We start from the raw sequence: 12,729 nt of genomic DNA, 5'->3' as shown, positions 1-12,729 counted from the left end.
CTGTGCCTATAAATTAATTAGAAGGGTTATGAAATGAATATTAATGAAAATTTGCTTTCCAAATCTCCAGTAAGACTTACAGATGCAATAGGCCTTTAGCCATGAATACCAACAATATTTCTAGACCTTGGTCTTACTGCTTGTAATCATTAAGTAGCAAATGAGTCCACATTTCCTATTTGTACTTCTTTGCCTCGAGTCAACTAACCCAACTGTAAAAACCTTCCGTTCCAGATTTCACAACATTGATTTTTGAATTTAATTTTGATTTCTTATTAAATAAGGGCTGGCAGCAAGAGATAAGGTGCTGTAATAAATAACGGAAGAAGAGAAATGAAAGGTTCAGACAATGAAAAATAAGTGGGAAACATTGGAACTTCCTTGGATGCCATCAATGAGCACCATGATGTGAAATAGGTTCTGTCCAGCTCAGGTTAGATGCATTCCATAATGGGGCCAACGTGAAGCCATGTAACTGAACTGCAAATATCTTGGCACCAATCTAAATCACATCAATTGGCTCTCTCTAAAGAGAGATTTTGATTAAAGCTGCTGTTCAGTTAAGGTCAGTAATAGGAAACAGATGGATTTTCAATGGCTTCATTTAGGTTTGAGTCTGCATTTGAAATTCACACCAAGTTCTGGAGAACCTCTGGAGCCCATCTTATCCAGCTCTCATGGAACTTACTTCTTGCTCCTGCCTTGGTGCTCTGGATTGCCTGCAGCTGACTGGGTGTTGCTCCCCCAGCTTGATACATCCTTTATCTCTGGTCCCCGAAAGCGCTCTAAGAATGAGTCTGGTCTCTGATCTTCATTGTGGATATGCTGAGAAGCCCAGTTCCTCAACACAACGATGAAATTAGTTAACCTGAAAATAGAACTTAGAGGATTACAGATGTACCCTCCACTCAAGTAAGCCTATCCTTTGAGGACAACGGGTACTGCAAATTTAAACAGAAGTGCAGAGTATATAATCATTGTGGTGAACATAAGGGGACATGAGAACATCACACCAAAAGCTGTCATGCTCCATTTTTGTTTTTTTTACGAATAAGGAATCTATCTCCATCTGCCTTCAACATATTCAACAAATTTGATTCCACTGCTCTTTCAGGAGAAGATTTCAGAGTTATGACCCTCTGAGAGAAACAAAACTCACTTCATCCCTTTCTCAAACATGAGGCCCTTTACTTTTAACCCGGACTTCCTAGTTCTAGATTCTCCCTCATGAGGAAACCTCCTTTCCACGCCCACCTTGTCATGGCACTTCAGGATCTCTCACTCTTGTGATACTTATTGCTGAACACAGATAATATTGGATGTTAGATAGGCTTTTGCCTAAATACCCATGGAAAATCCTTTCCACTGCACTAGAAATACCAAATAATATAGGGAGATAGGACTATAAGAACAGTACCTGCCCATGGCTCCTCTGCCCGTGAAAGAACTCCTGCGGGATTCATGCTGACTTTTAGGTTCTGCAGAGATCACTCTCTGAAGCTCAGAAGATGAATCCTCACACAACGAGTGGGTCCTTCACAACAAACAATGAAGCAGGAAGGTCACGGTTCAGTCAATCAAAATGGGCAAACAGCCAGATTTTATTTATCAAGACTACATCAACATTTTAAATTGCAAATTGCGGAATAAGCATTAGGACCAAGAGGCAGCCAAGTCCATTGCTTGCACTGGCCTCCCTCCAAGATGGCAGCCAACGTTTTGAGGATCCATATCATTGTGGTCAAGAGCACTTCTTGCTACTATCTTCAAGCAGAATGTGCAGAAGCCTGATGTCCAACACTTCTACGTTCAAGAACAATTTGTCCCCCAACAGGTGTCGGGGTCCTGAACCTCCCCATGCAACCCTAATCATAAGGCTTCTCCAAAGATCTGGCCACACCTTTGAAACAGCATGTTTTTTTGTTCCATTGCAACCGTGAATATTTATCCTTTTATATTCTTTTTGTTTTCTTTCTCTCATGGTAGATTCTGCTAATTTAATTTATGCTTTTGTTTGCTGGTGTGCTATATATAATATGTTGCCTCATTTGGAGGGTATGAATTCTGGGGAGAGATTGAACAAATTTGGGCTGTGTTCTCTGGTGTATAGAAAGCTGAGGTGTGACCTGATAGAGGTTTATAAAGTCAAGGAGGGTCGTTGATAGGGTGAATATATAAAATCTTTTCCGCAGGGTAGGATCCTGACACATTAAAGGACGTGTTTAAGTTGAGGAGGAGGAGGAGTTTAAGGGAAATGTGCAAGATGAATATTTTATCCAGAGAGAGGTGGGTGCCTGGAATGGGCTGTCAGGAGTAGTGGAGGAGGTAGATTCAATAAGAGGCTTCTGGATAGACACATGAAAATATGAAATGGATGAAGGGATATTGTAATGGATATGTGTTTATCTTTAAAGTTAAAATCTTTAGTTATAAAATATATATTTCTTAGTAAGTTAAGTTATAGGCATTGTGGGATGGATACAGGGCCATACACAGGTCACAGGACATTTGTAGAAACATCACTGCAATAAGAGAAAGAGTTCAGTTGGAGTCGTAGCATCTGGAAAACAGAACCATAATGGAACAGAAGTGGAACAATGGAGTGTTTGCTTTATTAAAAATGGAGGTATTCAAGTACTCAAGAAGAACTGCTGAAGGAGGCCATCTGTTTAAACAAAAACAGGTTTTTGTTTCTGGTCATCAGATTTTCTGGCATCATAAACTACTTAAACCTCTTGGAAAGAGATGAGGTCAGAGGTTGTTATGGATTTGGAGTGGTTTTGAAGAAAGGCAGGTGGTCTTGCAAAAATGAAAGTAAAACTGGGGTGATGTCACGTCACCTGATGTCATAGAACTACATACTGAAGGCAGAGAGACATTTTAAATCAGTAAAGAGAGGTGGCCTCATTTGTGTCCAGAAAATGGTAACTCCTGTTTGAAGAATAACTCTCTGAAAGATGGTTCATCAAGAAACTTGTGAGTTTAAAGAGATCTGAAGATATAATGTTTAAAAATGCTTCATAATTCTAGGAAATGTATTGCAATATCATCGAAGTCAGAAGTAGATATAGCTATGGAAAGATGGCATGCAGTTGTATCCTATTAGAGAAGATTACTTATAATCTGCGAGATAAATATCATGTGTTTTTGGAAAATATGGCACCCATATTTACAAAATTTTGGTTTTCATTACTTAATAGGCTCTCTGAAGACCTCACTTCTTGGTAACCTCCAATAGATTTTATTCTATAAATGTTTTATTTTCTTGGCATTCTCTAGTTTTTCTTTCTTTTCTTTATTTTTTAGGGGTGCGGGGGATGGGAGGTGGGAGGGTGGGTTGGTGAGGTGGGATGATATAAACCACATGAATAATTTTTCAAAATCATTTCTAGAATTAACTGTTATTGTGTTTAAAATTTATAAATAAAATATTCCAAAAAAATGTGCCTCGTAATTTCTTCTTCTGAACTGTGATTTAATAAGGATCCTCAAGTTCAAGATGAGATGTTTGAAACTGGACTTTAAAATTGACTTAAACCATAATGGCTTGAATTTAATCACACACACACACACACACACACACACACACACACACACACACATTTGCGCATAGTGGGGTTTTAAGATATGGTTAAGCTTAGAAATAAGTAAGAAATGTAATGTTATTAATAGTTTAATAAAAACTATTATTTTTAATTTACCATTGTCTGGTGAATTTTCCATTTCTGTTCCTTTGTTAGTACTAACGAGGTAACTTCATACACTTTGACAGATCTACCACTTCATAATGAACAAAATGGTGCGATTAACCATGAATTGTATGGAATGGTCTTGCATTTCTGTCTCGTTGATTCACATCTTATTGTACATATCAAGAAAGGAAAGGTAAACAAGAATCTCTCAGCAGATCGCGCAGCATCCATGGAAAAGAATAGGCCCTTCTCCAGGAGAGCTGAAAATCACGCAGATGCCTGAATAAGAAGGTGTTGCGGGGGGGGTGGGGGGGAGGTGAGCAGCACAAGCTTGCAGGTAATTAGTAAATACAGGTGAGAGGATGATGAAGGGAAAGGAGTTGAGAAGTGATAAGTAGGTGGTCAGAGAGCTGGTAGGAGAATGGAAGGGATGAGGTTGGGGAGCTGAAGGGAGGCAGAGAGACAAAAAAATGCAAGAAAATGATGGGGAGGGGGGTGACCAAAAATTGGAGATGTTGATGTTGATGCCGGCTGATTGGAGACTGCAGAGAAAGAATATAAGATGTTGTTCCTCCAATTTACATGTGGCCTCAACCTGGCCACATGAGTCTACGGACAGACAGGTCAGTGTGGCAAGGAAGTGTGGAACTGAAGTAGTTGGCTACTGGGAGGTCCTTGCTGTGGCAGAGGGCAGAGCGAAGGTGCTCAATTAAGCAATCTCCCAGTCTGTGTCCAGTCTCCCTGATGTGGATTAGGCCACACTGGGAGCACCGGATGCAGAACATAACTCTACAGCTCTGGAGTTGAAGTGTTGATTCACTTGCAAGGAAGGTTTTGGCCCCTCAATAGTGGCGAGGGAAGATGTGTAGGGGTAAGTATAACACTTCTTGGGGTCACAGGAGAAGGTACTGGGGAGCCAATTGATGGGAAGGGATGAGAGAGCGAGGGAGTGAAGGGGCAGGGATAGGAAAGATGCGTCTGGTGGTGGGATCAAATTGTAGGTGGCGGAAGTTCCGGAGGATAATAATGCTAGAGGCAAAGACTGGTGGGGTGGCAGGTGAGGATAAGGGGAAACCTGTCCTTCTTGCATCTGGGTGGGAAGAGGCCAGGGAAAATGTGCGAGAAAAAGGGAAGATGTGGATGAGGGCTGCATTAATCCAAGGAGGATATCTCAGATATCCTGGAATGGAAAAGCTCATCCTGGGAGCAGATGCAGCAGAAATGGTGGAACTGAGTAAAAGAAATAGAATCATTGCAGAAGAGAGGATAAGAAGAGGTGTAGTCAAAGTAACAGTAGGAGTTAGTATGTTTATAAAAGAAATCTGTAGATATACTTTGCCTCTTGAGAAAGGAAAGTATTCCTTATACAAATATGAAATCAGATCAAGACAACAACTCAGAATTTAAGATATATAAAAAGTGCAACAATGTGGAAAAAGACTTACAAAGGTACTTAATAACTAAATAATATATTATGGTTATTTATAATAAGTTTTATTGAAGAATAAACTGGGTACACCAAAAAACCTGCTCTTGTAAAGTGAGGAAGACATTGTTCCAGTTAAATTGTTCACTGTGACGGAGCTCAAATGATAATAAAGTAAGTTAAACGCTCAGGAAGTCAAGCAGGTCTTTCACACCCACACATTAATAGACTAATGGAATAAGATAGTACTGTAGTTGGAGATATTGAAGGCAATGACAAAAATGGAGTTAAGTGATTCTACCCAAAGGTATTTCTGGAAAGGGGGAGAAGAACACAAAGAAATGGGTGACATTAAGTCATTGGGCTTGCCGGCTCTTTCCTACAATTAAAATCCCTTACTGATGTAAAACTTAAAAGGCAAAAAAAAAGATAATTCTTGAATAAAACATATGAAACATTCTGTTATATTTCAGCTTTCTGATTTGTTGTCATACATGAGATAAATCACAAAATTCTATAGATACTGTGATTGAAGTATAATGCTGGAGATGTTCAGCAGGTCAACAGTGTCCTTTACATAGCCAAGGTAAAGATACACAACCAATGGGAAAATGCTGGCAAGCATCCGAAAAAAGAATGTGGGGGGGGAGGAGGATGGTAGGGGGAGCAAATGCAGGAGATGATAGGTGAAGAAAGGAGGGAGGGGACAGCAGCAATAAGGAGGAGGAGGTAAAAGGGGAGGGGAAAGAAAAGCCAAGCTGGTTTAATGAAAAGTAGTAAAGTTAATGTTCATGCCATTTGGCTGGAGGGTGCCCAGATGGAAAATAAGGTGTTGTTCATCCAATCTGCGGGTGGTCAGGGTGGGATACCACACAAGGCCATGGACAAGCATGTGAGTGCAGCAGTGTGACTTGGAATTGAAGTGATTGGCCATTGGGAGGTTGCTGGGGTTGCGAAAGGAGTGGAGGTGCTGAGAGATGTGATCTCCCAGTCTGCGACAGGTCTCTCCGATGTGGAGAATGCCACAAAGGGTGCACTGGATGTAGTAAATAGGTCTTCTGGATGTACAAGTGAAGTATTGCTTCATTTTAAAGATGTGTTTCGGGCCCCAGACCATGGTGAGGGAGGAAGTGTGGATGCAAGTTTGCACCTCCTGCTAGAACAGGGGAAGGTGTTGGGGGTGCGATGGGTGGGGAGGGAATTGCAGAGGGAATGGTCCCTGCAGAAGGCTGAGAGGGGAGGAGAGGGAAAAATGTGTCTGGTGATGGGATCCTGTAGTAAGTGCCAGAAACTCCAGCAGATAATTTGTTGGATGTGATGGCTGGTGTGGTGGTAGGTGAGGATGAGGGGGATTCTATGTTATTGCATCTGGAGGCAGAGGGGGGCAGGGCAGATGAGTGGGAGATAGAGGAGACATGGTGAGCGCTGAGTTGATGGTGGTGGAGGGGAAGCCATGTTTGTGGAAGAAGGCTGAGATTTCAGAATATCTGGACTGGAAGACTTTATCTTCGGTACAGATGTGGAGAAGTCGGAGAAATTGGGAGAAGGGGATGGAATCCTGCCAGGGTGTGAGGAGGTGTAGTCCAGGTAGGTGTGGGAGTTGGAAGGTTAGTAGTATATGTTGGTGGCCAGCTTGTCTCTCGAGATAGAGACAGAGCGATCCAGGAGGGAGATAGTCTTATCAAAGATAGACCAGGTGAGTTTGAGATCAGGGTGGAAGTTGCTCGCAAAGTGGATGAAGTTGACAAGCTCATCATGGGTGCATGAGGCAGTCTGATGTAGTTGTCTATATACCAGAGGAAGAGTTGGTGGGTTTTGCCTGTTTAGCCTTTCAGCATGGATTGATCCACAAATCCCACAAACAGGCAGGTGTAGCTGGGACCCATGCTGGTATCCATGGCTACTCCTTTGATGTGGAGGAAGTGGGATGAGTTGAAGGATAAGTTATTTAGAGTGAGGACAAGTTCAGCCAGATGGAAGAGGGTGGTGGTAGAGGGTGACTGGTTGAGTTTTTGGTCCAGGAAGAAATGAAGTGAGGTATAAAAGGATTGGACATCCAGTGTGAAGACGAAGCAGTCCAATTCAAGGAATGTGAAGTCATTGAGGAGATGAAGGGCATCTGAGATGTCAAGGATGTAGGTGGAGAGGGATTGAACCAGGGAGAAAAGATAGAGTCAAAGTAGGATGAAACTAGTTTGGTGGGGCAGGAGCAGGCAGAAACAATGGGTCTCCCCAGATGGTTGGGTTTGTGGACCTTGGGTAGAAGGTAAAACAGACAGTGTGGGGGTGGGAGAGAATGAGGTTTGTGGCTGTGGAGGGGAGGTGACGAGGATGGAGATGGTTTTGAAGAAAATGGCTTGATGTGTGGTGATGGGGGATAATAGGAGGAGGTGTCTGAGAGCCTTGGCAAAGTAGTGGTCACTGCGCCAGACCACCTCACTTATTTGTGAGTTTGATGGTGTGGCTGGGATTGTTGTGGAAAGAGTGGAAGGCAGAGCTTTCTGAAGAGGTGAGATTGGAATACAAGAGGGATTGGTACAGTTGAAATGGTTGATGTCTCAGTGGCAGTCGTGCATGGAACTCATTGAGGTGTGGGGCAGAGGGGGACAAAAGAGGCTTCTGCTGAGGACTGAGCACTCTGTCTCAGAGAGGGGAATGTCAGAGGGGTTGGTAAAAACCAAGCAGGGGTTAGGTTGAGGAATCAGTATAGTGGAGGGTGTTGGGGTGTGAAGGGAATGAGAAGGGTTGGGGAGAGGAGGAGGGGTGTTGGCAGGGGAGGGGTGTGGTGGAGATCAGGGGGGTAGGTGGTGGGGGAGACCAGAGGGGAGGTGGGGTGTGGGGGAGGTCAGATGGTGGAGGTGGGAGGAGAGGGTACGGGGTAGCCAGAGAGTTGGGGGGAGAGAGATGAGGTCTGAGGGTTGGGGGTGGGGGAGAGGAGGGAGTTAGGGAGTGGAGATGGGGGTGGAGTAAGGAGGGATGTAGGACATGGGGATAAGTAAATGGGATCTAGCAGCAGTATCATATCCGTACAGGTACATGATATCACATACAAATCTGAGATTCTTTTTCCTCTGGGCAAGGAAGAATTACTACTTATTGGTAGTGCAAAAAAATCTGTACATAATGTGCACATGTCAGCAAATAACAAAATGTAAACAAACTGACAGTGCAATACAGTGAGGAAAATAAAGTCAATGAAGTGCAGAAGTAAGAGTCCTTAAATTAGTCTCTGATTGAGTTTATTGAGGAGTCTGATGGTGGAGGGGTAGCAGCTGTCCCTGACTTGGTGGTACGAGTCTTGTAGCATCTATACCTCTTTCCTGATGGCAGCAGCGAGAACAGAAGGTGTGCTGGGTGGTGTGGATCCTTGCTGAATGCTGCTGTTCTGCGATGGCAGCGTTCCACATGAATGTTCTCGATGGTGGGGAGGGTTTTGCCTGTGATAGTTACTTTTGGCAACCAACAAAAAACTTATTGTTGGAGTCACATGATATCTTGAGTAGTTTTCTTTTGGTTAACTGTTAACAGCAATGTTGCAACTACCAATTTCACTGTTGGGAATGAAGCTGTCCAATTCCAAGAATATGGGCTTGAAAGCCTGTATTAACTAGGTTGATCAACAGCATGTTCAGCCTCATATAAGGAAGTCTGGTAAAATCAAGCAACCCTGTCTAAATATTATGAAAACTTTCATGGTTCCAGCATTCTGCTGAAGGAGGAGAAAATGAAGTCCTTGCAGTAAAGGCTGAAAATTGTGAAGGCAATTCTAATCACCATGTCAGGAGGCAGCAAATCCAGACACGAGAAGCTCTTCTTCTGTAAAGTTTCTACGCTACATCTGTGCAGATTCAGAGACTGAAGCCACAAAGCCCCTGGGTTAAATTCAAGATGAACGTTTCTCAACAGGTGCCTAGTTAATTTCAATAAAAGAGCACAGAGTTTCATTTACAATCACGTGAGAAAACGTCACGTGTCATTCCTAGAAGAGCTGAAAATAAACCAACTGTGAATGTCTTTCTGTCGTCCCATGGTTTCTATGTTTAGAAATGTGGTAACAACTCATACTGCCTTGGCCAAAGAAATTTCAACAGATTTTTTTAAAGGGTTTGCTTGCTGAAAATAAAATTGGGGATTATGCTAGAAAACTCCAAAGATAATTTCGGATTTGCTGTATCACATAGGAAAGTTAGAGAAACATTAAATTAACTTTTATTGAATTTAGCAAGTTTAATCGCATCATGATGTTGACATATTGTGTTAGTCCAACTGACCTAAAAATGTTTCGCCGCTGACTTTCATTTTACTCAGCATCTGATGCCTCAGGTGTCAGTGCCCAACCATATCCCTCCATACCCCTCCCATCCATGTGCCTGTCCAACTTTTTCTTAAATATTAAATGATCATTATATGATCGAGTTCTGCTTCCAATTTAAAAGGGGAAAATTGATATCAGGTGTATCAATATTTCAGTAGAACAAGGTGAATTATAGTGGTATGAGAGAGGAACTGCCCCAAGTTGACTGGAAAAGTAAGCTAGATGGGGGGACAGCAAAAGAGAATTGGTTGATATTTCTACAAGAAATAAAGAAAGCACAGGATAGATATATTCCAAGGAAAAGGAAAATTATGAATGGTAAAATTACGCAGATATGGCTAACAAAAGAAGTTGATGCTAAAACAAAAGGGAGGGCCTAAAGGGTAGCAAAAATTACTGGAAAAGCAGAGGACTGGAAAAATTTTAAAAGCTTACAGAGGGAGACAAAGAACATCATTAGGAAAGAAAAGATGAATTATGAAAGGAAATTGGAAAATAACCTACAAAAGGATACTAAGAGTTTCTTCAAATATATAAAAAAGTAAAAGAGAGACAAGGGTAGATATAGGGCTGATTGGAAATGAAGCAAAGCTGGAGAAATTATAAAGGGTAACCAAGAGATGACAGAGGAATTAAATGGATATTTTGCATCAATCTTCACTGTGGAGGATATCAGCAATATACCTGATATTCAAAGGTCTTCGGGAATAGAAATAAATACAGTCAGGATTACAAGAGAGTGCTTAGTAAGATAAATGGTCTAAAAGTAGATAATTTTCAGGGACCAGATGAGGTGCACCCACAGGTTCCGAAGGAGGTGGCCTTGGAGATTGTAGAGGCATTGGAAATGATTTTCCAAAAATCAATAGACTCCAGCATGGTTCCCGAGGATTAGAAGGTCGCAATTGTAGTTCCGCAGTTTAAGAAAGGAGGGAGGCAGAAAAAAGGAAATTATAGGCCTATTAGCCTGACTTCGGTAGTTGGAAAGCTATTGGAATCGATCCACAAGGACGAGGTTATGGAATACTTCGAGGTGCATGGCATGATAGGTCCAAGCCAGCATGGTTTCATGAAGGGAAGATCCTGCCTGACCAACCTAAAGGAATTTTTTGAAGAAATCTCAAAAAGGGTGGACAAGGAAGAGGCTGTGGATATAGTGTATATGGATTTTCAAAAGGCCTTCGATAAGGTGCTGCGAAAGAGGCTACTAAGATAAGATGAGAGCACATGGAATTACTGGAAAAATAATAGATTGCATAGAGCATTGGCTGATAGGCAGGAAGCAAAGGGTGGGAATAAAGGGGTCCTATTTTGGTTGGTTGCCTGTTACTAGTGGTGTTCCGCAAGGGTCAGTGTTGGGGCCGCTTTTTTCACAATGTATATTGATGATTTAGATTATGCATTAAATGGTTTCATGGCAAAGTTTGCAGATGACACCAAGATAGGTGGTAGAGTACAAAGTGTAGAAGAAATCGAAAACTTGCAGAGACTTGAACAGCTTAGGAAAGTGGGCAAAGAAATGGCAGTTGAGATATAATGTCGAGAAATGTACAGTTGTGCATTTTGGTAGAGGAAATAAACAGTTGGATTATTATTTGGAGGGGGAGAAAATTCAAACCTCCGAAATACAAAGGGACTTGGGGGTCCTCGTGCAGGATAACCTGAAAGTTGACTGCCAGGTTAGATCAGTGGTAAAGAAAGCAAATGCTATGTTGGCATTCGTTTCAAAGGGGATTGTGTATAAGAATAAAGAGGTCTGGATGAGACTATGGGGCACTGATGAGACCTCATTTGGAGTGCTGTGTGCAGTTTTGGGCCCCATATCTTCGAAAGGATATAGCAAGGTTGGAGAGGGTTCAGAGGAGGATTTACCAGAATGATTCTAGGAATGAGAAGGATAATATTTGAGGAACGTTTAGCGGCTCTTGGACTCTATTCATTAGAATATAGAAGAATGAGAGGGGATCTCATAGAAACATTTTGAATAATGAATGGATCGGACAGAGTGGATGTAAATATGGTGTTTCCCCTGTTGGGTGACTCCAGGACAAGAGGGGACAGTCTTAGAATTAAAAAGTAGCAATTTACAACAGAAATGAGGAGAAATTTCTTTAGCCAGAGGGTAGCGGATTTGTGGAATTCGTTGCCACATGCAGCTGTGGAGGCAGGATCATTGGGGGAATTTAAGGGGCAAATTGATAGGTATCTCATTAGTCAGGGTATCATGGGGACAAGGCCAGAACTTGGAACTTGATGCAAGAACAGTTTAGCTCAGGGAGGTTTCACGGAGAAGACTCGATGGGCTAAATGGCCTGCTTCTGTTCCTTTTTCTCGTGATCCTGTGAAATCACAAAACTAGGTTATATCTTAAAAAGTGGTACATGAAAGAAATATTTTAAGGTGGTATTCATGATTAGCAGCCCAAAATCCATAAAATGCACCCAAAAGTGTTCAGGAAGCAAAATCTTCATTGTCCAGTGTTATTGCATGTTGCTTACAGCATACTTTGCGAAGTCAAAAAAAACAAACCACAATGGCAAATCCCAAGTAAAGTTGGGATAAATTATTAGAAAACATTCTCCCACTTCTCACCTTCATCTGTGGCAGGAATAAACTGAACGATAAAGGTCCAAAGGATTTATTTCCATACCTGCTGCTACCATTCTCGATCCCTTCCAGATCCTCATTATTCCTGACCAAGAGTCTGTGAAGGGGTGGATAGGACTGTTGGGTGCTAATTGTAGCCATTTTTTACAGACCCTCTTGTATGTTTACTCTGCACCTGGTAAAGAGGAGATTAATTCATTAGGGAAAATATAAAGAAAACAAATTCAAAATTTTTATAGATATTAAATGGAACTCTGCTTAAGAGAATGCTGGAAGCAAAGACTGGAAATTATTTCAGAATAAAACAGAGGAAACCTTTGAAGGGCCTATGGTCTGAAGCATGAGAATGGAAGGGACTGGATTTCCCTACATGCTTTCCAAGAATCAGATGGCCTCCTTTTAGAACCATAGAATATTACAGCACAGAAACAGGCCTTCAGCCCCTCTAGACTGTACCAAACTATCATTCTGCCTGTCACATTTGTGGCCCGAAATGTGAAGTTAATAAAACATTAAACACAAGTTTTATCAGGTAAACTTCTTAGTGGCTTTATTCTCCCGTTTCCTTTGTTCTCCTGTTTGTGCTCTTATCTCTCTCTCATACCACGTGACTTCCGGTACATCTCATACATATTCATTATCATGACACTGCCTAGTTCCACTGACCTGCACCCAGTCCATATCCCTCC

At 41.9% G+C, this 12,729-nt stretch overlaps 1 protein-coding gene across 1 annotated transcript in view; it reads right to left on the bottom strand.

Annotated features, from left to right (window-relative positions):
* cnga3a (cyclic nucleotide gated channel subunit alpha 3a) overlaps positions 1-12,181 on the bottom strand; it is a 40,920-nt gene extending 28,739 nt beyond the window's left edge. Inside the window, exons 1-3 of the mRNA XM_069892542.1 lie at positions 12,084-12,181; positions 1,418-1,534; positions 689-868 (exon numbers count right to left, since the gene is read on the bottom strand). Coding sequence (XP_069748643.1) covers positions 689-868; positions 1,418-1,534; positions 12,084-12,181 — 395 coding nt within the window. The remainder of the gene's footprint in view (positions 1-688; positions 869-1,417; positions 1,535-12,083) is intronic.
* Positions 12,182-12,729: the final 548 nt, after the last annotated feature.

The sequence above is a fragment of the Narcine bancroftii genome, chromosome 7 (assembly GCF_036971445.1).
Source record: "Narcine bancroftii isolate sNarBan1 chromosome 7, sNarBan1.hap1, whole genome shotgun sequence".
Classification (NCBI taxonomy): Eukaryota; Metazoa; Chordata; class Chondrichthyes; order Torpediniformes; family Narcinidae; genus Narcine; species Narcine bancroftii.
Note: the sequence above shows the minus strand (reverse complement) of the source record. Positions and strands in the feature narration are given on the sequence as shown.